The sequence below is a fragment of the Rhinoraja longicauda genome, chromosome 35, assembly GCF_053455715.1.
Source record: "Rhinoraja longicauda isolate Sanriku21f chromosome 35, sRhiLon1.1, whole genome shotgun sequence".
NCBI classification, from domain to species: Eukaryota; Metazoa; Chordata; class Chondrichthyes; order Rajiformes; family Arhynchobatidae; genus Rhinoraja; species Rhinoraja longicauda.
Window position 1 is genome coordinate 22,353,272 of NC_135987.1, and position 26,735 is coordinate 22,380,006.

Genomic DNA, 26,735 nt, shown 5'->3' on the forward strand with positions numbered 1-26,735 from the left:
ATGTTTGAACCTTGATTAACCTTGATGCCCCATGCTATTGTTTAGGGGGTTAGAATCCACTTGTGTATTGCGACCTGATGCCATTTTGCACTGTTCACAACAAAATAGGACTTTCCTTCAAATTACTGTTAACATTCATATATAACTGGAGAAGAAACACTGTAGTTGTTCAATGTATTGTAGTTGTTCAACCTGTTATTGCCTAGGCTGCTTCAAGAAATTGTTCCCTCATTCCCTAGTTTTGGCACTGAAATTGCAATAAGCTCTGCCTGCATGTGTAGTAAACTATCATGGACTGCCAAAAGTGAAATTAATTTTCTGATTCATTTTTATCCAAATTTAATGAAGCAAAATGTCCATTGAACTTAACAGTAGGGAGTCTGAGGGGATTTGTAGGTGAATGGTAGAACTTTGAAGTTTGAAGAACAAGGGGCAGTGAACCCATAGATTCAATAGAAATAGCTGAGATTGATCAGTAATAAAACAAAATGAAAAGGTGCAGTGCTTGAGCTGAGTATAATGAGCAGTTGAAGATTAGAATCAATGGCCAAATGTATATAACTCACAAACTTGGTAACCAGTTTATTGACATTGTAGGTTGTAGAAGTTTGGTTCTAGTCTAACAGCCATCAAGATAGTCCATTTCATGGGGATATTTTGCTACATTAAGCACAGTATATGGATATACAAGTTTTTATAATGACAGGAAAGTTTAAATTACACCTCCCCAAAAGATTGGTGAATTATTGTAACATTGTTAGGTTTCTATCAGTGGAATTTCATTTTGGAAAGTCCAAATAAAATTTCTTCTGGCTATGGGAAGTATTTGGTTTCAATCCAAATTCAAACCTGTAAAAATCATAAGTTTTCAAAACATTCAGTGCAATGGATGATGGAAATTAGGAATTAATAATATAAAACTCTGAACTCAGTGAGTAGGTTACTTGGCATCCACAGCATTGGTGCCGAGCTCATCCTAACACCGTCTACTTTCACATCAGGATAGAAACATAGAAACATAGAAACATAGAAAATAGGTGCAGGAGTAGGCCATTCGGCCCTTCGAGCCTGCACCGCCATTCAATATGATCATGGCTGATCATCCAGCTCAGTAGCCCGTACCTGCCTTCTCTCCATACCCCCTGATCCCTTTAGCAAAAAGGGCCACATCTAACTCCCTCTTAAATATAGCCAATGAACTGGCCTCAACTACCTTCTGTGGCAGAGAATTAACTTTATTTATATGCTGTAACTGTAATTCTTTTTGTGCACAACCCGCAGGCATTGCCACTTTCATTTCACTGCACATCGTGTATGTGTATGTGACAAATAAATTTGACTTGACTTGACTTGAGACTCACCACTTTCTGTGTGAAGAAATGTTTTCTCATCTCGGTCCTAAAAGACTTCCCCCTTATCCTTAAGCTGTGACCCCTGGTTCTGGACTCCCCCAACATCGGGAACAATCTTCCCGCATCTAGCCTCTCCAACCCCTTAAGAATTTTATATGTTTCTATAAGATCCCCCCTCAGTCTTCTAAATTCCAGCGAGTACAAGCCCAGTCTATCCAGTCTTTCCTCATATGAAAGTCCCGCCATCCCAGGGATCAATCTGGTGAACCTTCTCTGTACTCCCTCTAAGGCAAGAACGTCTTTCCTCAGGTTAGGAGACCAAAACTGCACACAATACTCCAGGTGCGGTCTCACCAAGGCCCTGTACAACTGCAGCAGAACCTCCCTGCTCCTAAACTCAAATCCTCTTGCTATGAATGCCAACATACCATTCGCTTTCTTCACTGCCTGCTGCACCTGGTGTTTTGTGTGGATGACACTTTATTTCAACATATTTGATTTTCTTGAGATGTCAAACATTTCTTGTCCAATGTGTCAGACAACTAAGTTCTAGTTATATATTTCTGACCCATAATTGTTGAGCAAGATATTTTCATGTCCCGTTTCACTATTATTGTATCTTGCCCTTGGGGCTTTGCTATTTTTGCCTACTTTTTCTGACCAATGAAGGTTGTATAGAAGTGATCTGTTCCCAGAACTATTTCAAAGCTGCCCTGAAGGGAGCTGTTCAGCATTGCTTAAGTGGAGAGGCTTAAACTGACCTGACCTTCCTTTGGATAAAACATCTCCAGTGAAGCGCCAATCCTGGAGAAGTAGCAGCAGTGTAGGCTCTGATCACCCACTGCTTGTGTTGGGTCATGAGTCTTCTGCTGCAGCCAACATAGCCTGGAGTTTTCATATTGCCTTGTGTATGAGATTACTTATGTAAAAAGTAGAGTGAATTTGGCAATATAGTCTTATCTGCAAAGATGCAATAAAAACTACTAACTGTAACAAAACTATAAATCAAAAAATTGTGGATAAGTGCTTATAGAATTGTGAGCAAAGAAAGGGAAATCTGTTCAAATCTTCCTTCATCAGAATCATGCAATAAAAATATCAATATGCTATGTTAATTGGTTTATAGTTATTGTTAAATTTCAGGATGAAACAGAGTTGCAATGCCGACAAGAAACACTCAGCAAACAGCTGAGGACCAAACCTCCATGGCCAGCTCAGCCTCACCCCAGTGCTTTGCTGGCTGTAAACTAAAACCCTGGCAAGAAGAGTGAATGCAGTCAGAAATACTTAACGATAATTGATTTCTTTAGTTCTAATAACTTTTAAGAATAATCTTAAAATTTAAATTAAAGCAATTTAAAAAAACATTTAACTATACTCGGCTAATTAAGAAAATGTAAATAAACTAATACTTTAAAATAAAAACAGAACACATTGGAAATATTCAGTACTTTATTCCGCATCTGATAGGGCCTGAACTGCTGAGTATTTCCAGCATTTTCTATTTTTACTTTAGATTTCCAACATGAGAATTTTTAAATTATTTTTTCTAATTGTTAATGGGAAACCTGATAGACGTCTATAAAATTGTGAGAGGCATAGATACAATAAACAGTCAGAACATTTTTCCCAACGAGGAAATGTGAAAGACTAGAGGGCATTGTTTTAAGATGAGAGGGGCTAAGTTTAAAGGATTTGTGTGGGGCAAGTATATTTCTTAAACAGAGTAGTGGGTGCCTGGAACTTTACGAGGTTGGTAGTGGAAGCAGTTTCAATAGTGGTATTTAAGAGGCTTTTGCACTGGCATATAACATGCAGAGAGAAACGTGGCTCCATGTTTGACTCGGACATTGTGAGATGAAGGGCCTGTTCTCGTGCTGTACTGTTCTATGTTCTAACTCTCTATCCTCACAGCAGTTCCTCTGCATGTAAGTGTGTGGTGGCTATTCCTGGCATGGTTTCTTTGTGCAGGTGTCCCAGGATAAGTATTGTGGCTCTGTAGTGGGTTTGTGCATTGCCACTGGACTGGACTGGGACATAGCTGGTATAATTGTAGCAAGATCAGGACTCTGATTCCGCAGGTGTCCCTAGCTTCATGATGCCTATGTGGAAGAGACTGGTGTTTCTCAGCAAGGTCCACTCATTGTTCGGTGGGATGGAAGAACGAGGACCTTTGGATGAAAAGTGAAATTATGTAAAATCAGAGCTTCAGTTTTACACAGATTAGAAAGCCAAATTGTCTTCCATGGTGTTAGATAATTATAAGCAAGAAATTGAGTTAAAATATTTTTGATATTTAAAAGCTGCAATTTGAAAGCAAATGAATGTATTTTCCTGATAGACGCTGCAGTACCTGCAGCAGAATGCGAAGGACCGAGCAGAGCACTCCTCCAGTATCATGGCTAGCGGTGCTGCCACATTCAGTGTCCCTGCAGCAACTGCCAAACTCTCTCTGCAGGAACTTGAAGAACTACGAAAACAACTTGGGAGCGTCACCACCGGCTCAAATTCACAACAGGTACGAGATCAAACTGGAGTTAACTGCTTCAGTAAATTGTACATTTATCGGACTTCTCTTGGCTCTGTAAAGATGCAAAACGTCTCAATCAATGCACGTGTTGAGCCTGTATAATTGGCACACATGTAATAATATTCAATCAACAGCTATTGATTATTTTTAAGCATGATTAACATCATGCATTCTCTGCATTACTGAGTACTGTCAGTTGTGGATGCTTAAGTTAGTTATGTTAAGTGTCCCACTTAATTTATTTGTTTAGAGTGTTGCACTCACGGCAAATTAGGGAGCATTTAAACTACTTTGTAAATGTTTTGTTTCTAGCCACTTGAAGTAATTCGCAAGCTCCTTCGTGACAAGCACAACAGAAAAAACCCTGGGCAGATCATCCCGCATTTCCCAGCGTGGGTCTATGGGAGGCCCGCGTTGCTGGGGGACTTCCTCCACAGCTCCAGTCCCATCACTGAAACCATCGTTTCTATTGGTAGGTGGAGTACAAGGAGCTTCAATCTCAGTCAGTGTCAAACTTGTAAATGGAATTATGGGACTATCCTTATTCTTGGGGTCACTAAATACCAAGCCAATTTACCTTGGAACTATTGATGCATTGAAAGAAATATCGTAAAATCTATATGATTTTGCACCTAAACACTGTGTTCTTACTTTATCACCATTCATCTCGCCGACCTTAGATCTCGGGACATATATCTTTGGGTGTTTTTAATTGTAAGAAGCCTGCTGCAAGAACTGATATCTGCTTCATCGTACTTCACTAAAATCTTGTGGTAATATTGGTTTGCAAAAAAAAAATCATTTATTATTAGTTTCCTCCTGTAATAATGATGCAAGAGTTAAAGTACTTATTTGTTGGTGTTACCATCCATGAACAACACACACGGTGTTGGACTTTCTCATGATGGTGAAGGTGCCCTGAGTTGTCCTTCACACTGATTGATTCAAACTCTGCCTCGCAAGGAATCCTCATGGTCTAACTGGAGCCATTCTTCATTTTGTTTTTATTCTTAGTTTGACATCCCTTCAATTCACAATTTATTCAACTTAAAATTAAGAAAGGATCTTTAAGTCATGGGAAGATATGTGTTCATATCTGGATATACCATTACTCAGAAAAAGACTCACCATGCTGGAGTAACTCAGCGGGTCAGGCAGCATCACTGAATAACATGGCGGCGATTCGGGTCAGGACCCAAAATGTCACCGATCCAGGTCTGAGGAACGTGACATATCCTGCTGAAGAAGCATCCCGACCTGGAACATCACCTATCCATGTTCTCCAGCGATGCTGCCTGACCCGCTGAGTTACTCCAGCACCTATCCGTGTTCTCCAGTGATGCTGCCTGATCCGCTGAGTTACTCCAGCACTCTGTGAAACGTCACCTATCCGTGTTCTCCAGCGATGCTGCCTGCCCGCTGAGTTACTCCAGCTCTTTGTGCCTTGCAGTTCCTTGTTTCTGCAACATTACTCAGCTTCTGACACGTGACAACTGCAGATTGAAACACGTCCTACTGAGGCTGAGCTTTAACGTTTCCTATGTACTCTGTCTAATTAACTGCGCATCACATCCATAAATTGTTCCTTTGCTATACCTGGTTTTCTGAATTTGGGCTATTGCTAAATTTCATTTAATTACAGCATTTTGTTGGAAATCCATTCCCTTTAAACAAATCAGATGATGTCTCTTTATGATTTTATATCCTGGGTCACATGCAGATCATCTATATACTAAAACTCTCGTTTGTTTGTTCCTGAACTACAGCCAAAATGGTACACGATAGCCCGACAATTATAGGCCCACCTTACTCACCTTCGTCCCTTTGGTGCTAATGGAAGAAGTTTCATTAAAATCGGAGTTATACTTTTAAAGTTATTCACATTTTAAAGTTTACATCTATCTCCTAGGGGGGGAGGAGGTAGGATAAGGGGGGTTGAGGGGGATGGAGTGGAAGGGGAGAGGGGAAGGGGGGGGGGGGGAGGAGAGGGTGCTGCACCAATGCAGAAGAGGTTTGGGCCCAACGGGTCCACTTGGTCTAGTCTGTTTTTAAGATGCAATTTTAACAAAACTTTAGTCTGGATCGTTTGAAGCAAATTCATCTGATTGATAAATCTCAGCAACATTTCGTCCCTTTCAATATCAAACTTCTTTTCTATTAGGAACTTTACCTCTTGCTACACAAGAACAAATGATCGTTGAAGACTTGCTGTACGTCTTGATTGGAGTAGATGGGAGATATATCACGGCCCAACCATTGATGGGGAAACACAGCCGGACCTTTGCAGTTGACCCCACACTGGACATGTCCGTCAAGGAGCTTGTGCATAGGATCCTGCCAATAGCAGCAAGTTATTCCTCTGTTACCAGGTGAGCAAGGTGTGAAATATTTAGAGATGGCATTGGCCTTCAAGCTGAGGCACAGAGCCAAGCCATGGGGCAGTGTGCACCAGCCTTCTCACTCAGCAGTCCCCAGGTCTGAAGGTCGAGCAAGAGTGTTGCGTCTTATCTGTTGGCCTCGGTATGCCTAGACCCTTCCACCTCTCCACCTGAGCCTGTCAGATCAGTCTTTACATCAATGAGACCAAGCGCAGGGTCGGCGATCGTTTCGCTGAACACCTCCACTCAGTCCACCTTAACCTACCTGATCTCCCGGTTGCTCAGCACTTTAACTCCTCCTCCCATTCCCAATCTGACGTTTCTATCCTGGGCCTCCTCCATTGTCAGAGTGAGGCCCAGCGCAAATTGGAGGAACAGCACCTCATATTTCGCTCGGGTAGCTTACACCCCAGCGGTATGATCATTGACTTCTCTAACTTCAAATAGCCCGTGCTTTCCCTCTCTATCCATCCCCTCCCCTTCCCAGTTCTTCCACCAGTCTTATTGGCTGCGACTACATTCTATCTCTGTCCTGCACACTCCCCTGACATCAGTCTGAAGAAGGGTCTCAACCCGAAACGTCACCCATTCCTCCTCTCCAGAGATGCTGCATGTCCCTGGGTTACTCTAGCATTTTGTATATAACCTGTCAGATCATTTGCCGCTATAAAGGCTACAGAAGCTTGATAGTGTGCACCACCAAACTCGGAAACAGCTTCTTCCTCTCATCTGTCAAGCTTCTGAACTGTCCTTCCACAAGCTAGCGTACTGTCCACTCTACCCTCTTGGACTTTGTCCATGGAACTGTTACGCTACAATATTCTATACTCTGTATCTTCACCTTTACTCTATCTATTCTAGTTGAGTTTGGCTTGATTGTATTTATGATTGTATGTATGGTATTGGCTGAACTGATTGGATACCATGTAAAGCAAAGCTTTCCATTGTACCTGTACCCACGTGACAATAGTAAACCTAAACTGTGGAAGTGTTCTCCCTGTCACTTTTGGCCTAGCGATCTACCCCATCGTTTTCCAGACTGTCGTACACAACCCTCCATACATGCCCACATCTGGGTGCACGTAACACGCACTGCAGGGCTGGTGATGTTCATTGTTGAGTCCAGTGTGTTCTGTGTAGTACCTTTTCTCTTATTATTTCCCAGAGGTCTTGGAAACATCCAGCTATGTTATTCAGATTCACCCCCAGCAGATCATCAGGATTGTGGCGCAGGCATGTGCATTGGCTGTGTGCGTGACCACAGGGTGCAGCGGTCCCGTGGAATGTTTATAACATTAAGTGGGAATGACAGAAGCAAAGTAGCTCATACTGAGCTCAGCCTGACTAAGGAAATGTAGCTGTGAAACAATGTGCACAGAAATGCTTGTTTCCCAGCTTCAATAATTCCATTTTATGTTGCTGCAGATTCATTGAGGATAAATCGTCGTTTGAGCACGGTCAGGTAAACCACGCCTTAGCTGCAGCAATGCGGACGCTGGTGAAGGAGTACATGATCCTCGTGACACAACTGGAACATTTACAGAGACAAGGGCTGCTCTCGTTGCAGAAACTTTGGTTTTACGTTCAACCAACCATTAGAACGATGGAAATTCTGGCATCAATAGGTACAGTGTTATTGTCTGAATTGTAGTTTCCATATAAAGCCAAGCATAAGAAATCTTGAAAGTAAACCAAGGTTGTCATTCATCTATGCCTGTCAGTGCAATGCAGTAAATGCAAGTAGAAAATGGCATGTGCTAACTAAAACATTCATCATTTGAAATAATTCTTGCAGTGTTTGGAGAGAATGATCCGTATTTGAAGTACAAAAACATTGAATAGCTTCCCTAAATTAACTGCAGTCAACAGATTTTTTTTATTTTGCAAAGCATTTTCTACAAAATAAACAGTGTACAGATATCAACTGTTTCAACAGACTGTTCTTCATCTTCTATCCTCTACCAGCTACCTCTGTGGAGAAAGGAGAATGTATGGGAGGATCGACGCTAAGTGTGCTGCATGACAGAACGTTTAACTACACAGGAGACAATCAGGCACAGGAGTTGTGTCTCTACCTAACAAAAGCAGCAAGTGTACCTTACTTTGAAATTTTAGAAAAGTGGATCTACAGGGGAATTATACAAGATCCTTACAGGTATAAGAGAATTCTTGGAAATCCTCAATGCCTATAACTATAAGATTATTTCAAGAGTATTGAATCCTTGCAGGAAGATTTGCTGGTGCTACTCGGAAGGATTTAAACTGTAAAGGCAGGGAGGTGGGAACCAGAGTAGTCGGTCAGAAATTGGATTGGGTGATGCGAAGATAGAGTAGTACCAGTAAAGATAATGCAGAAAAAAAGAATGAACTCATTCTGCATGGAATGTTTTAATTTGTCGTAGTAAGCAGGGATGTAATGCTGAGGCTTTATAATGCGCTGGTCAACCCCAATTTGGAGTTTTGTGTGCAGTTCTGGGGCCCATATCTGAGGGGATATGCTGGCATTATAGAGGGTCTTGAAGAGGTTTAGAAGAATGACCTGGGAATGATTGGGTTTACATATGAGGAGCTTTTGACAGCTCTCGGCATGTACTTACTGAAGGCCTGGATAGAGTGGATGTACAGAGGATGTTTCCACTAGTGGGAGAGTGTAGGACCAGAGGGCACAGCCTCTGAATAAAAGGACATATCTTTAGAAAGATGATGAGGAGGAATTTCTTTAGTCAGAGGGTGGTGAATCTGTGGAATTCATTGCCACAGACGGCCAAATCATTGGGTATTTTTAAAGTGGAGATTGACTGGTTCTTGATTAGTAAGGGTGTCAAAGATTACGGGGAGAAGGCAGGAGAATGGGGTTGAGAGGGAAAGACAGCTCTGCCATGATTGAATGGTGGAATGGACTCTGGACTAAATGGCCTAATTCTGCTCCTATGACTTATGAACTTAATTGTGTTTTGCATTACAACTTTTTTTTAAAAATGGAGCAAATTGATCTTTGTAATGTGCAGTGAGTTTATGGTGGAGGAGCATGAACTTAAAAAGGAGAAAATTCAGGAGGATTACAATGACAAATATTGGGATCAGAGATACACAATTATACAGCACCGAATCCCATCGTTTCTGCAGAAGTTAGCTGACAAGATACTTAGCACAGGTAATGTAATCCCTTTGGCTCTCTTCATTATCTGCGTGTCCCTTTATGTTGATTCAATGCACTATAAATATTTTTTTTTAGTGTTGAAGTGAATTGATTTGTTTTAATATTAAAATCTTATTTTCGGTTGAAACAGAAACACTAATAAAAATACACGAGGCAGAGCCATTTAACTATTATCAAGAAAGTTTGTGATTGTGGTCCGAATGTTAATTTGCAATATTTACTAATGCGGCAGCAAACTTGCTTTATTTGTTGCTCATTTATTTATTTAGGTCATATAATTTATAAATGACATGCAGAGGTTTTCTGCAGTGCAGCACAACATCAGCCAAACTAGTGCAAAATAACGAGGTTTTAACATTGAATGAGTTTGTTTTGAAATTCCAGCTGTATATCATTTATTGGATTTTTATTTAAGGGAATCAATTTTTTAACTTTCTATAACAACGATAATTGCTCAAGATTCCAGCATATGCAGTTCCTTGTGTCTTCTATTAAATATTTGCAGGTGCCTATAAAATGTTGGGGTTTTAAATTACATACTACAAGAATAATATTTGTTTATATTAAAGGGGTCTGCCATTAAGTATAATGAGCAGTTAATTTATCTCCCCAAAAACCTGCTGAAATTTAGGTAACTCCCTTCATGGACAACTTCTAAGAGATTTTCTATTTCCCAGTAGAGTACATGGTAGCACATCTTGGTCAATAGATGTTGTTTAAACAATCGTATAGAACATTTTCTGATTAAGGGAATGCAATTTATTGATCTGCTGGTAGTAGGTAGCCCTGAAGGAGAAACCCTTGGCCACTTTGTCCTTTCCTGTTCTTCAGCATGGTCGAAGAATGACATTGGGTTTTTTCTTTGTTTTAATTTGACTTGATCATATTTTAATTATTTTCCCTTGTGCTTAATGACATTCTTCCAGTTTGGGTTGATGGACAGTCCAGGGTGTAGACACTGGTCTGTAGGAGGAAACGGCCACTTTATTTTTATCATCAGTGTGATGATAAAAAACCTGTGTTCTCTTTATGTTCAGGAAAGTATCTGAATGTTGTTCGGGAATGTGGTCGTGATGTGACATGTCCCAATGCCAAGGACGTGATCTACACTCTGAAGGAACGTGCATACATGGAACAAATTGAAAAGTCCTACAACTATGCCAGCAAGGTTCTGCTAGACTTCCTAATGAAGGAAAAAGAACTCCTGGCACGACTCAGGTACAGAACCTTAAATAGTTTATTGAGAAAGGAAATGTTTTCTTCTGTTTATTGCCTGCAGTAACTGAGTTGCTATAATTTCCTTGTTTGGTTCAGTGGTGCTACTTGTACAGTAGGTCACCAGCCAATAATCCTATGGGAACATTTCTGAAATTTAAACTATTAAATTATTCCCACAAATGGAATTACTTGTCCCTTTTGGATTTTCCTATTAGGTTCTGCTTGTATTATTAGTGTCTCTATGTTTAACCTCGTTGAAGACTTAGTAAATGAGTAGTCATATTTAACACAAATAGTCACATCTTGCAATGCGTTCGCTGAGGGATAAAGAAACCTTTCACCGGATTATTTTAGTTGTAAAACTGGCTGTGGTTCATTAGAGACAAGGAGGCACAATTAAAGTTTCTGCTCTTTGGTTTCATGTGCAAGGTTTTTAAAAACACAAAGGACTTTCCGAAACGTAGGTCCATGTGTAGTTTTAGAATAATTCTCGTTGCCATGTCTTTAGTTCCACGTCACAGTTAATTGAAATTTTTTAACCATTTTCAGTTTTCAAATTTGAATTAACGCTATACCAAACAATATAACTTTCTAGTACATTCTACTTTACCCTGAAGCATCCAGATGAATGTTAATCTTCATTTGATGAAGTGACCTTCAGGGAAGCTTTTTGTAAACACAGCTTTCCAAATCCTTGGGATTTGTGTCCAGTATGTAGTTGCTGATTTGTGTTACCATGGCCCATATGGACCTCATTATTAGCAGAGTAAGTTATTTTTAAAATGTATTGATACCAGCCAGACAATCCCTTTGAAATTTTAATCTTGAATATGTAGGTCAGAAATTCTACATTTTGTTCCACGTGTGAAAGTTGGCGATTTCAGTGGAATCGCTTCAGGACTTGCAGAAAGTCCGATATGTTTCGGGTCACTGTTGCTGACAGTTTTTATGACATTCCAATGTAGCAATCCTTGGTTGGCAATTGAATCTAAGAAAATACAAACATTCTTTAATAACAATGCAAAGAATAATGCTGGTGAACTATTCAAACTCGTTAACTTTGGAAATCTTCCTCCAGTCTTGATATGGCTTGTTTTTCTAATCATCCCTGTGTGGCAAGCAGGGCAGGCTCACTGTCAAATGTGGTTTAAATGTCTGGTGGAATGTGTTTGTAAGATCAAATGAAGTACAAACAGAAGTTGGCCATTTCAATATCCCACAAGTCTGTCATCCTGTCCTTGCTCCATAACCCTTGATTCCCTTGTTGGTTAGAAATCTATGTATTATAAATGAGTGTTGTCATGACAAAATCTTAAGATAGATGAAACCCATCATCTTAATGGTACTATCAGAATAATGTCTGTAGCCCCCACAATAGGTGCAGTAGTAGGCCATTTGGCCCTTTGTGCCAGCACAGCCATTCAATGTGATCATGGCTGATCATTCACAATCAGTACCCCGTTCCTGCCTTCTCCCCATACCCCCTGACTCCACTATCTTTAAGAGCTCTATCTAGCTCTCTTGAAAGCATCCAGAGAATTGGCCTCCACTGCCTTCTGAGGCAGAGAATTCCACAGATTTACAACTCTCTGACTGAAAAAGTTTTTCCTCATCTCCGTTCTAAATGGCCTACCGTCCTCCTATCTAAACATGAATGTGGATTGAGAGTTTTAAACTTTTCTTAACAAAGCCAGTTTTTTAATGGAGTAAGACCGCTGAAAGTAGAAGCTGTTACAACACAACAGGGTTGTCTTGGAGTCTGAAAAAAAAAGGTATACTTTTAATACAATGTTTAAAAGCACTAAGTTTTAAACATGTTTCTGTAGTCGGAACAAGGGTCTGAACCCAAAACACTCTCTCCATTTCCCTCCATAAATGCTGCCTGATCTGCTGGGTTCCTCCAACACTGCTTCTTTGCTCAAGATTCCAGCATTTGCCATCGCTTCTGTCTTCATTCTGTAGTATTGCCTGGATTTCACAGAAGCAACTTGTTGTGTGACTTCACTTGCTTTGGCAGGTACTCTGATGTCACAACTAAATTTAGTAGAGGTTGATGTTATTACCAATTCTTCACTCTTATGTCTAATCTGTGTATGAAATCTCGAGGAGAATAGATAGAGTGAATGCAGTGTCTTTTACCCAGGATAGGGGAATCAAGAAACAGGGACATAGATATAGACCAGACTAGGCTTGTGTACACTGGAATTTAGAAGGATGAGAGGGGATCTTATCAAAACATATAAGATTATTAAGGGGTTGGACACGTTAGATAGAGGCAGGAAACATGTTCCCAATGTTGGGGGAGTCCAGAACAAGGGGCCACAGTTTAAGAATAAGGGGTAGGCCATTTAGAACTGAGATGAGGAAAAAAAATTCAGTCAGAGAGTTGTGAATCTGTGGAATTCTCTGACTGAGAAGGCAGTGGGGGCCAATTCTCTGAATGCATTCAAGAGAGAGCTAGATAGAGCTCTTAAGGATAGCGAAGTCAGGGGGTATGGGGAGAAGGCAGGAACGAGGTACTGATTGAGAATGATCAGCCATGATCACATTGAATGGCGGTGCTGGCTCGAAGGGCCGAATGGCCTCCTTCTGCACCTATTGTCTATAAGGTGAGAGGGAAAGATTTAATGGGAACCTGAGGGGTAACTTCTTCATATTTCTGGTGGGGTGGGACAAGCTGCCAGAGGAGGTAGTTGGGGCAGGTCCTATAACAGCATTTAAAAGACACTTGGACAGGTACGTGGATAGGAAAGGCTTAGAGGGATATGGGCCAATGATGGACAAATGGAACTAGCTTAGTTAAGCACCTTGGTCACCATGGGCATGTTGGACTGAAGGACCTGTTTCCATGCTCTATCTTTCTGATTCTAACATCATTTAATTGTAACCTGTGTCTGGTTGAGACAAAAATACTGCCTCAGATTTTTTTTTGATGCAAGTTAATTCTAATGCATACTGTCAAAAGCTGTATTTCATTACATGTTCCGTGCTAACAAAATAAAGCTGGCTAAATAGTTTCCATGTGTATTTTAAATCATCCTTCGACAAACTTTATGGTTGTTAATTATCCTGTTCTGTACAATAAAATCAACATATGGTACTACAATAAAATGTTTGCTATCTTGATTGTATTCCAGGTCAATAAAACACTACTTCCTGATGGATCGAGGAGATTTCTTTGTCCACTTCATGGACCTTACAGAGGAAGAGCTGAAAAAGTCAGTGGATGATATCATCACCACCAGGCTGGAAGCTCTTTTGGAGCTAGCTCTGCAAATGAGCACAGCCAACACTGACCCATTTAAGGATGATTTGAAGGTTTGTGCAAACTGAATTGATGGATCCACAGACATAGAAATTGGTGGAGTTGTGGATAGCAAAGAATGTTGTTAAACGATACCATGGGATGCAAATCAGTTGAATATTTGGGCAGCAAAATGTAGGTGAGGTTTGATCCGAGCAAATGTGATGTATTTTGGAAGGTCAAATGTAAGGAAAGTTTAAGTAAATGACAGAACTGTTGGGACCATTGATGTAGAGAGGGATTTGGGGGTGCAAGTCCATAGCTCCGGAAAGATCCGATACAGATCATTAGTTTGAAAATACATGCCTCCAGATGTAGGGATAGTTTCACCTTGGTATGCGTGATAATAATAAACTAAACTAAACTATTGAGTGGTAAAGAAGGTGTATGGCATGCTTGTCTTCATTGTCTTCATTAACAACATCTGCAGCTTTGATTTTTTAATTTAATAAAAATCACCATGATGGCAAATTATGATGAGGGTGTGTAATATTGAAAGGAATGGCCGAATGTGATCTGCAGTACATGTATGAGTGAATTTAAAATGTAACTGCAGGAAGAAGATGGATGATTTTGAATGTTACTATCCTGATGCTTCATTTGGGAAGCAACAGTACTGTGATATAATGGGTGTTTGTTTTTGATGTCGAGACGATGAAGTAAATAATGGTTTGAAGAGTGACAATAATGCAGTAAAACATTTAAGGGCATTTCAAAAGGAGTTGGTGGGTTGGTAGGTGAAGGAGCATGAGTGGCTGGAATTATACCTGACTGACTGGATCAGCTGAAGCAAAGTCTATTAGTTACATTTTAAATACAGGGTAGTTGTAGGGGGAATTTCCAAATAAAGTAACCAGAAGATTGATTCTTAGAGATTCGTGGAGAAATGGCGTAAACTTAATGGTCTGAATAATTCCACCCTCCCTTCCCTGTGATTCACAACTGTAATTGGATTTACTGGTCACTACAATCTGTTGATTTCTCCCCCCCTCACCATTTTATCAATTCCAAACTCCAAAGTGATTGTTCTGCAATTTACCATCTTTCTGGAACCCCAAACCTTTGATCTTTAATTCTCTAAAGTATGTGCTGTAAACAGTGAGCAAGAACATCCTGCAACATCTTGGACGTTTAATTTTAATGTCTATCCAAGTGTCTGCCTAGATACGAGCTCTATTGTGAATGTGCACCATTCCCAAGCATTTAAGCATTCTGTTGTCTTAAATTTATTGAAATTGTATTCACATTTTATGATGTTCTGCAGTTATGTTGTTCAAAATCCTAAATGATTCACTTAGTGTTTTCAGTTAATGTTGCCAGTTTGGATGCAGTAAATTAAATGCATGATTTTATTCTCCTGCAGATTAATCTGATGCCACATGATCTCATCACTCAGTTGCTGCGGGTTCTTGCCATAGAAACCAAGCAGGAAAAGGCCATCATCAATGCAGACCCGACTGAGATTGCTCTGAGTGGCCTGGAAGCTTTCTCCTTTGACTATGTGGTGAAATGGCCATTGTCATTGATTTTAAACAGGTGAGTGGTCTTGTCGAACTCCACTGTAACATGCAAACCAATCGCCAAACTCATCCTGGTTTGGCTTATTCATCTGGCTAGGACACAAGCCCCGCATGAGGAAGTGTGGATTTCTGGTATTGTTGAGGCTCTAATTTAATGTTAGACGATAACTCGATATCTGGAATTTCACCAGCCTCAGCAAGGAAATGCTGCTTGCCAGTTAGTAAGCAGTGTCAGATCTGTACCTGATTGGTGTTGCGTGGGGTATTCCAGACTGTGACACTAAATGAACAGTGAAACATTTCCAAGTCAGGATGATCACATTAGTGTGCTTGCCCTGACTCTAAAGCTGAAAGATCACGATGCACTAAAATCTAGACCAATAATTTCTGCAGCCCTTTTATCAATGGCATCTTCCAGCATGAATATTAAACGTCGTATGCATCTGCTTCATCAGTGGGACAATAAAGGTCCCGTGGCACTGTTCAGGAGCAAGCTTAGAATTGTTCTGGTGTACAGTCTAATATTGCCTTGATGCACAGCACATACGTGAATAGTTGACCAGTGGATCTATACGTGGATCACACACAGAAGAGTCAATTGCCCCTCAAATTAAATCTGATCATGAATGGTGCTTTTTGACAATATGATGGGGAACTACAGTTCCCTTCGTGTTTTTATTACAAGGAAGTCCGGTATGATTGAGTGAATGTACAAAATAAAATCTAATATTGATGCTTTAGAAAGAAAACCCCACTACAAGTCACATGAATAAATCCAAAGTGTACAATATCAATCCTGTGTTTAGGGATTTCCCATTCATTGTGAGAAAAGTAAAATATAATTTTGCGAGCCATAACAAACAGATTCTTCTGTCTGGAAAATGAGTTAATTTGATAAAGAGAATAGTGCTTCATTCAACTATTCAGTCATATCTGAGCAGCCATTTGGGGTTTTAAGGGATTATAGATGTATGTATTTGATTAGTAGATGTATAGGATCCTGGTTATGAAGTAACATAGAAGCTAGTCAGAACATTCTCATGGCTGTGGTATTCAGATTTATATTGACATCTTAGTCACTGTTATTTAACAGCTATGACATCAGTGGAAAAGATTCACAGACCGTTGCCAGGATTTTCTTTTGACCACAGCCCATTACACTGATATTTCAGCTCTCTGACAGATTTACAGGCAGGATGTATTGCCCAGCTCACTGGAACCCGGATGTCAGTGATCTTCTGTCTGGCAGCAAGTTCACTTGGCAGAAGGAAAGGCCATTAAACGTACCTGTGAAACTTAGCTTACCTTGAATTAAAACTCATTAAATAAAGCTTGTGTACAGTGCATTTCACAGACTTTCATAAGATTTTTTAAATATGTATTTTAAGAATGCATTAACAGTATCCATCTTGAAGCTGCACCAACACAGAAAGAGGATCAATTTCAGCAGTGATTTAAAAATTGTGTTCAAAAAATTGTGTTCAAAAAATTGGGTGCTTGTACGGCACTTTTCCTTTATTAAAGTACTGGAATTAGTCACCTATTTTATTGTTACACTAGTTAGGAACTGAATTTTATTTTTCATTCATTGTTGGTCAAAAATCGGAGAGAAAATTAGATGATCTCTCTTGTGAATGATTTTTTCGGAAAGTGTTTAAGCTCTCCAATTAAAATGACTCAACTGGTTTTATGATACATTGTCTCCATCTAACCACGAACAAGTTTGCTGCTTCAGGCTGGCTTTGTGTTTTGTATTTTCCTACAGCCAGAGTTTTGTACTTTGGGCATCAGTGGCTTGTTTGTGAAGGACAAATTAAAGAATGAAGAATGTGGCGCGGCAGGACATGCTTGCAGTGTGTAACAGACCTCGTTCTTTCAATCCGGTTGAGCTCATGCCTTCAGATCTTCTCTCATCTTGTACCGTGTCTGTTTACACTGTTAACATTGCCGTTGCTCTGTGGCTGCGAGATCAAGCAGCTGAATAAAACCGTGTAGAAACTAAAATGGCCGTGTGTGTGCCATCAATGAATCTAAAAAAAAAAGAGAGCTTTCAAATTTCCAATTCTCATCTCAGGTGGTGGAATATGTTTCGCATAAAAATTAATATCTATATTCAAGAAATGAGGAAAACAAATGTCATTTAAAATGATAAAACATTTCTAAATATAAAGTTTTAAATAGTTCTGAAACAACTTTATTTTTTATTTCATTTTGATTCCAACACAAATATTGGAGTTATTATGACCTAATAACACTAAATTATTTACTTTGCAGTGGATTAAATAACTTTTTGAAGAGTGACAAGATATTAGACAGGAAGAGCTAAAATAACTTTTTCTTACACTTGAGTTTGATGTTCTGTGTGTTTAATTTGGATTGCAGACTGGTGCAAAGTGAAATTATATACACATAACACAGTGCCATAGGCGCGCTGCAAAGCTACGAAAAGGAGGCATTATGTAATTGCTGTGAATGTTGCCAATAAATATCTAATTTCAAGTTCTAGAGTTACATTATGTGAGGTCACTATTCATTTTTTTTCTCAATAGGAAAGCTTTGACGAGGTATCAAATGCTCTTCAGACATATGTTTTACTGTAAGCATGTGGATCGGCAGCTGTGTAGCGTGTGGATCAGTAATACAGTTGCAAAACAGCATTCGTTACACTCTGCGAGATGGTAAGGATGATTGTTTGAGACAGTGCTTTCCCTGTAGTTAAGGTCTATTGTGCATTCTTGACATTTGTGGCATTTATGACACTGCCTGGAACAGTGTATTGAAACAAATATGAACCTCTGATTTTGCCAGTTCAGATCACTTTGAATCTGCTGTACAATCTATCAGTGGAACATTATAAATAAGTAGTATTCCTTAAGTACCTGAGAATCAATTGAATTAAGTAAACTTGCCATTTTCTGACTGAGCAGTAACTTTCACTCTGACAAAGCTCTCCTTTAACTGAATGTATCTTGTATCTGAAAATAGTGTTTTGACTAAAGAGAGTGGGAGAGATTTTAAAAATCAATGCGTGGATGTCATGTGGGTTTCTGTATTTTCTTTCCATACTACATTAACGTAATATTTTGAATAAAGTACAGCTGATTGAAATCAACCTTAAAAATGCAGTAAAAATGTGGTTGCTTATGTGTACTATAAGTTGAGAACTTTGCAGTATTTATTCAGCTGTAATATTTAATGAACTGCAACATCATCTGAGCTAAGTAGAAGGATGGCTCAGTTTGTCTAGCACTAAGCATGCACTCTATCATTTCCACACCGTCAGATGAAATAATTTCACCTATTAGACTACTACTAATACCTGTAATGGAAGAATTAAAGTTGTAACAGTCCTTGTATTATTGAAACCTGCCTTGTTTTTAATATTAACTAGGTTTACATTGGTTAGAATGTAGAAATAGATATTCTCAATGTGAATTGTTCCCAGTTAGTCAGAGTTCCAGTGAGCGTCAAACTTAATTTGCAAAACATAATCTTCTGGTACCTGAACAGTTACATTGTGTGCTTTATAAAATTCTGAATTGATATCACTGAAGAAGAGCACTCATTGGAATATCTTGTTCTGTTTGGTATCTGATGGCACAATGGCCATCTGTCCAAAATGTCGTTCCTTTTTCCAGACATTAATCTGACCTTGCACTGAAACATAGTCATACAGGCCCGTCGACCCAACTTGTTCATGCCGACCAAGATGCTCCATGTAAACTAATCTTATAAACCTTTGTTTGCTGCATATCCCTCTAAAACTTCCGTATCTATCTAGCTGCCCAAATGTCATTAAAATATTGTTATTGTACTTAATTACCTCGTCTGGCAGCCTTTTCCACATACCCACCACTCCCTGAATGAAAAAGTTGTCCCTCAGATTCCAATTATATCTTTCCCCTCTCACCTTAAAGTTACATCCCTCTAGTTCTTGATTTCCCCTACCCTAGGAAAATGACACTGCACATTCACTCTATCCCCTTCATGATTTTATACACCTCTATAAGATCTCCTCAGTGTCCTGCACTCCAAGGAATGAAGTCCGAGCCCACCCAACCTCTCCCTATAGCTCAGGCCCTCGAGTCCTGACAATGTCCTTATAAATCTTCTCTGCACCCTTAGACGTTGACATAGGCTTCAGATCCATGTGGAAATGTCACCACAGTATCCTGCATCACTGCACATGATTTATATAACTTCGATAACTCTTTACAAGCTTATTCTCTGAACAACCAGTTAAGAGGAAGATTTGGAAAAATGATCATTTAAATTTCAGGTACATAAATAGTGCAAGATTAATTTGAGGAAATGATGACTGGGAACGAAGCTACTCAACTTATCCCCTGACTGTTCATAACCGATAGGTTTTAATTAGGGTTTTCAAATTCAGGCACCAGAAGCTCATTGTAACAATGATTTTATCTTTTTAGGTTTGCTGCTGCTTTCACCTTGAGGCAGCGAATGCTGAATTTTGTGCAGAACATTCAGTATTATATGATGTTTGAGGTTATGGAACCCAACTGGCACATCATGGAAAATAATTTGAAATCGGTAAGCAATAAAAATCTTTAAATTGGAGTCATATGAGCATGCAGCGTGGAAACGGGCTCTTCGCCCCATCACATCTATGCCAAACAAGATGTCCCATCCAAGCGGGTCCCATCCAAGCGGGAGTCATTGTGGCCTTACAGTGATAGAGAAATTAGCTGACATTTTTTGGAAACTTCCCTCTTGCCTAATACTTTGTTCCAACTATTATCACAGTTGATTTAATGTCTGCTGCACTCCTCTTACTGAGCTTGATGCTGTGGGACTGCTAACTTGTTCAATGTGGAAAAGATTACTTTGGCATTTTTTCCAGTTATAATCATGAGCTAAATTATATTAGCAAATATAAATTAACCGCTATTGAAAGCATTTTAACTCTAAATATGTTTTGTATTTTTTCCTTTCCTTCTACTCTCACATAAACCTTTGGCAGGAATGGAAATGTACTAAGGAATCATAACCCAAATGTGGAAGACATTACCGTAGAGACAGATAATGAAATCAAAATGAACGCTAGTCATTAGTTTGTCATGTAATATGGTAGAAGATATTTAAATGCAACAGTTCAAGTTATTCATTACTAACAGCTATAGTGTGCATTCTCTTGATACATGTGGAAGTATTTGTGTAAACATTTATCTTGAATGTTTTACACTGAATGCAGAGACTTTTGTTGTTACATTTGTTTTAACTCTTGTCATTTTATCTATTTGTTTAAAAAGACAAACAGCATGTGTTGTGCGTAGTTTTATTTTTCAAATGTAAGGTCGGGTATATGTATAGCATAGATTCACTAGATTGATTTCTGCAATAAGGGAATTGTGTTGAGAATAGAGATCGGGGGCTGAAGTTTTGAAGTATGAGACTCTCATGGGGATGTGCTAGCATCAATGTTGTGAAGCAGTTTCGTATGTCTGCAGCATCTAGCATTACCAAGCATGGTCTATTGTATCAAATCAAAGTCGACCATTTAAAAGAAAAATTGCTTTAAGCAGAACACTGAATCTCTGGAGTTCTCTTTCACAAAGGGCTGTGGATGCTTGGCTGTGGAATGCATTCAAAGCTCTTGTCAGTAGATTAGTGGTCATTACTAGTATCAGGGAAATATGGAGTCAAATTGAAGTCAATATTTTATAGCTTGTGTTACTTTGGATTGTGGGAAGAATGGAAAAGCTTGGGTTAAAGATACTTTATGGTTGCAGTTGAGGAATTCACTCATTATTAGAGATAGTTTAGACTTTTAGTCCTCAACAATCATAATGCAGCCATATTGTACTTAACTAAAACTTTATGCACTGGGACATTGGAGACAAACACGCGTGCTTCATAATTGATGTCATTTGTATTTTGTTAGGCGTCTAACATTGATGAGGTTTTGAGCTATCATACCAGTTTCCTGGACAACTGCATGAAGGACTGCATGTTAACTAATACAGTGCTGCTGAAGATCTTTTCAAAGCTGATGTCGGTGTGTGTCATGTTTACCAACTGTATGCAGGTCAGCCCATTTCTGTTCTATTGTATATAATCCTGGTCATTTAAGTGTCTAGATAGTGTGACACAAGATAGTGGAGCGGGTCAGGAAGCATCCCTGGAGAAAAGGAATGGGTGCAGTTTCGGGTTGAGACCCTTCATCAGACTTGAGTTTAAGATTAAGATGCACAGGATTAACTGATTGATTCATATGCATTCAGAACAGGCTTACTGACAGAAGACAGAGGGTTTTGGTGGATGGACAATAGGATGTAGGTCTGAACAATGGAGTTCCGTAGCATTCTGTGCTGGGACCTCTGCTGTTTGTGATATATATAAATAACATGGACACAAATGTAGTAAATTTGCAGATGACACCAAGATTGCTGGAGTCTCTGACTGAGGAAGGCTGTCAAAGTATACAGTGGGGTATGTCAGCTATAGAAATGTGCAAAAAAATGGCAGATGGAGTTTAATCTGAGCAAGTGTAAGGTGTTGCACTTTGGGAGGTCCCATGTAAGGGGAAAATATACAATTAATGGCATGACCCTTAAGAGCATTGATGTACAGAGGGATCTTGGGGTGTCAGTCCATAACTCCCTGAAAGTGGCACTGTGTCGATAGAGTGGTAAGCAAGGCATATGACATGCTTGTGTTAATAGGTCAGGGCATTGAGTATAAAAGTCAGTTTTAGAGGACCTTTGCTTGGCCGCATTTGGAGCATCGCATGCAGTTTTGGTCGCCTCATTACGGGAAGGATGTGGAGGCTTTGGTGGAGGAGGTTTCCCAGAATTATGCCTGGATTAGGGGGTATTAGATGCCGGGAGAGCTTGGGCAGACGGATTGTTTTCTCTGGAACGCCAGAGGTTGCAGGAAGACCTGATGGAGATGTATAAAATTATGAGAGGTGTAGATAGGGTAGACGGTCACAACTTTTTTCCAAGCATGGAAAAATCAAATACTAAAGGACATCTGTTTAAGGTGGATGAGGCAAAGTTTAGAGGAGATGGGCGGGGCGACGTTTTTGCACAAAGAGTGGTTGGTGCCTGGAACATTCTGACGGGGTTGGTGGTTGAGGCAAATACAATAGAGGCATTTGAGACGCTTTTGGATAGGTATATGAATATGGAGGGATATGGATTATATGCAGGCAGATAAGAGTTAGTCTTGGCGTCAAATTGGGCATGGACATTATGGGCCAATTGGCCTGCTCTTGCACTGTGGTTTAGTTTATTGTCACCGAGGTACAGTGAAAGGCTTTTGATGCGTGCTAACTGGTCAGCGGAAAGACAATACATGATTACAATTGAGCCATTCACGGTGTTAAAGGAATAACATTTAGTGCTAGGTAAAGCCAGCAAAGTCCAATCAAAAGTGGGAGGGTGACCAATGAGGTAGAGTTGTTCGGGACTGCTCTCTGGTTGGGGTACTAGTTCTGGACTGTTCTGTAACTTTATGCCTCCATGTTCCATTCTCAGAGGTTCACTCAGAGCATCAAGATTGACAGTGAGATGATGCGGCTGACGCTGGAACACGGCACAATGAAGGGGCCGCCCACTCAGTCCGAGCGGGCCGAGGAGGCCGAAAAGAAACGGCTCACCAAAAAGGTGAAGGACCCCCTGTGTACTCGGCCACGTTCCTGCCTGTGAACATTCTGCCACAGATATCTTGTATTGAAAGTGCAGTAACCTATTAAAATGGAATGACATGTTACAGTTGTTTTAAAAGAACACAATCTCTTTGTCCTTGGGATTGTCAATTTAAATACATCCCAATGGAATGAAGTGGTTCTTTGTAAATATCATTTTGTAATAACAGCCCTTTGTGTTAATCAGCACAGACCTACAGAAGACGCGGTAGTTTTATCCATTTACCAAATAACTGGGTGGGTGTTGTGGGAAATGGGAACGTTAACAGAATGTACTCCAGGGAAATACAGAGGTTGATTTGTGACTGGGAGCCTTGGTATCTAGAACATTCTACAGCATGTGGTTCCATGGCTTCTCTGAGTTGTGTTTAGTCATTCTGTTCTTGGCCAGATTAGAAGGCAAGGAGCCTCTGGTCCTGCTGGGCTGTGTGGGGGGTGGTGGTGGCCTAGTGTTCTAATCGAAGCTTGTTCTCAGTTTGTAGCAGAGCATGTCGAGGCACTGCATTCAGCGTCTGGGTTTGAGGGAACCATCAACACCTTTGACAACAACTTCTCTACCAATCTGCTTGACCTGCTGGACAGGTTGAGCATTTCAAGTACTAATGACTGCGAGCACAGTATGATCAACATTATATACAGGTGAGGCACTCACACGGCACACGCTGCCTTCAGCTGCCCAGTATCTGACCAAGGCCATCGCTACTGGTGCTGAACTTACATTGGCTTCATTATTCTGCCCAGTAACGTCAGGGGACATGAAAGAGTGGGCGTATCGTGCATTTAACACGGGGCCATTTGATCTCCCAATTCTGTAGATGATTTTCTGTTTTGTTTTTGAATAAATCTAATCAGTCACTTTTTATGAAGATCATAGTTCAGAGTTAACAAAATCAATTCAGTTTATTCTGCCAGATGCTTCTTCCAGTTGATCCAGGAGTCCACTCCCACTTCACTGCACATTCTCCACTAGGTTTTACAGTAACTTGCAGCAACGATTTATGCTTTAAATGTTTGGAGAAAATTCATCGTTCTACCACTCTCTGCATAAATGTTTTAAGTTTAACTGCTAAACTCCGTTCCCCTTTAGCAATATCTCTCATTAATAATAATGAATGGTATTCGGTGTAGGCAGCAATTCCCTCCTGTGCACGGCACCCAGGGTCTCCATGTCGCACGCAGGAGACTGTCTATTCATGCTTTCCTGGGACAGGAACATAAACATCTGGGCATCACAGCAACACAGTAATGCAGTGATGAAGGCTGCTTCGATGAGATATTGTATCTTAGCCCTGTCTGCACACTCAGGTTGCTGAACACATCCCCTGGTACTATTTTGTTAAAGAAATGCGATTGATATCCAATGTCCAGGCCAATATTTATGCCTCAATTAACAATACGTCTGCCCAAGCTCACTGTTCTACCTGCAGGTGGCGCTGAAAGTGAATACACTGCTGTCTCTGCCATTGCCACTTGGACTCTGTACCTCAGCCTCCACTGGCCCAGTTTGTCATCGGCACATTCCATTCAATCACTGCCATTCAGTTGTTTCAATGTGAAGCAGTTTGGAAAGGATTGTCCTCCACATTAGCTGGGTTGTGACAATAATATTTCTATTAGAATCATTGTAGATAATGTAATCTGGTCACCAAGCCAAAGGAATTATGGTAAACTGGAAGGTTTTGCAGAGAGACCCACAAGGTGTTAGTGGGTCTGGAAGGCTTGAGTTCCAAGCAGAGACTGGCTGGGTCTGTCTTCCTTGGAGCATTGGAGGCTAAGGGGTGACTTTATAGATGTACTGTATATAAAATCATGAGGGGCATGGATAGCATGGATCGCCATTCTCTCCCAGTGTAAGGGAGTGTAAAACTAGAGGGCATAGGTTTAAGGTGAGAGGAAAAAGATTTAATGTGGGCAGCTTTTTTGCACAAATGGGGCAGGTAGGTGAGACAGGTCAAATTACAATGTTTAAAAGACATGTCAGGTATTTGGACAGGTACATGGATAGAATAGTTGAGAGAGATGCGGGCCAAACGCAGGCAAATAGAACTAGCTTGTGGGGATCATGGATAGCATGGAAGTGTTAGACTGAGCCGTCAGCTTCCGTGCTACACAACTCTGGCTATTCTAACGGTTCTTGTCTTGTTCCATTGCAGGTTAGATTTTAATGGATTCTACACTGAGCGTCTGGAACGCATGTCAGCGGAAAGAAGCAAACCACCGGTGCAGCCAGGAGCTGTGGCAAGAACATCTTTACCTGCACAGTGAAACGCAGGCAACGGCTTGTACATCTCCCATCGCATTCACCAATTACGGCAAGGAATAATGTGTAATACCAAGCCCAGTAGAAATCTGCACTCTCCAAATAAGGTTCCAAATATGTAATTAGATTATTTTGAGGCTGTTGTGAATAAGATTCATTTGTTAATACTTTGTTGGTTTGCAGGTAGCTCTGAGGAGAATAAGATGGAGTTATTTTTATGTACAGACTCAAGTCAAGTCAAGTCAAGTCAAATCAAATTTATTTGTCACATACACATACTCGATGTGCAGTGAAATGAAAGTGGCAATGCCTGCGGGTTGTGCACAAAAATAATTACAGTTACAATTTCATACTGTGAAATGATCAGAGGTTGATAGGAATTCCAGCACCTGGGAAATGTTTACATCCCAGATAATCCATCCCTTCCTGCTTGCCCTTTCCTGGAATGTCTTCCAGTTCTCACCGTGGACATTGGGAAAGTCGGAGACAGACGGAAGGGGCAGTGAATTGGCTTGTTCTTCATTGCAAGGAGACCCAGATCACGAGGTAGTGGCTGTATGTCACCTTGGGCAGGCAGGCAAGGTGAGGCTCGTGTTGTGAATTTTAGAGCAGTGTTATGTTGTTTTGTAGAAAGGTGTAAATGAGTGGTAGGTTTTTATTTCCAAAAGCTGAAAGGGAATAATTTCAATTTTTTTTATTTTAAAGTCATAGTGCCTTCAATCATTTCACTTTATCTGAACAATGCACAGTTTTTATTATCTGAAGTATAATCTAACTAACATTCTGTAATAAATGTTTCAGTATGAAATGCACATAACTTGTAGCTTTGTGTCTTTTTCTTTTAACCGTGTCCTGTCTCCTTGTCAGAAATTAATTAAATAAAGCAAACGTTTGCATACTTGTATAAAGCAAGATGCAAACTTTGATTGGAGGGTTTTCATCTATGTATAGGTTGTTCCACTATGTCACAAAACATCATGCTACAGAAAATAGCGTTACAAAAACAATTATGTCAATGGGAAAAGGAGGGTGTGAACAAGAGGTTTCTCTTCAGGATTTTCAAAATATATATTTTAATGGATGCAGGTTTATTTGGTTACTGCAAGCTAAAAACACTTGCGTCATTCTTCACGGCGGTAGACACCAGCAACATGCCTGAAATTGAAGGGAATCAGGGAGCAGAAGTTAGTGGAGTTGCTACTACTAAGGAGAAGGTGCTTGGGAAGCTGAAAGGTTTGAAGGTGGATAAATCACGTGGAACAGATGGACTGCACCCCTGAAAGAGGTGGCTTTAGAGATTGTGGCAGCATTAGTGATGATCTTTCATGAATCACTAGAGGC

General features: G+C 40.1%; 1 protein-coding gene across 1 annotated transcript in view; it reads left to right on the forward strand.

The window, feature by feature from the left end:
* The window catches only part of tubgcp2 (tubulin gamma complex component 2), a 30,444-nt gene extending 4,286 nt beyond the window's left edge, over nucleotides 1-26,158 (forward strand). Inside the window, exons 4-18 of the mRNA XM_078428615.1 lie at nucleotides 3,694-3,870; nucleotides 4,195-4,354; nucleotides 6,044-6,251; nucleotides 7,686-7,885; nucleotides 8,226-8,415; nucleotides 9,269-9,414; nucleotides 10,458-10,638; nucleotides 13,776-13,956; nucleotides 15,306-15,478; nucleotides 18,012-18,140; nucleotides 19,896-20,016; nucleotides 21,368-21,511; nucleotides 22,965-23,093; nucleotides 23,610-23,773; nucleotides 25,288-26,158. Coding sequence (XP_078284741.1) covers nucleotides 3,694-3,870; nucleotides 4,195-4,354; nucleotides 6,044-6,251; nucleotides 7,686-7,885; nucleotides 8,226-8,415; nucleotides 9,269-9,414; nucleotides 10,458-10,638; nucleotides 13,776-13,956; nucleotides 15,306-15,478; nucleotides 18,012-18,140; nucleotides 19,896-20,016; nucleotides 21,368-21,511; nucleotides 22,965-23,093; nucleotides 23,610-23,773; nucleotides 25,288-25,399 — 2,415 coding nt within the window. The 3' untranslated portion in view covers nucleotides 25,400-26,158. The remainder of the gene's footprint in view (nucleotides 1-3,693; nucleotides 3,871-4,194; nucleotides 4,355-6,043; nucleotides 6,252-7,685; nucleotides 7,886-8,225; nucleotides 8,416-9,268; nucleotides 9,415-10,457; nucleotides 10,639-13,775; nucleotides 13,957-15,305; nucleotides 15,479-18,011; nucleotides 18,141-19,895; nucleotides 20,017-21,367; nucleotides 21,512-22,964; nucleotides 23,094-23,609; nucleotides 23,774-25,287) is intronic.
* The last annotated feature ends 577 nt before the right edge of the window (nucleotides 26,159-26,735 follow it).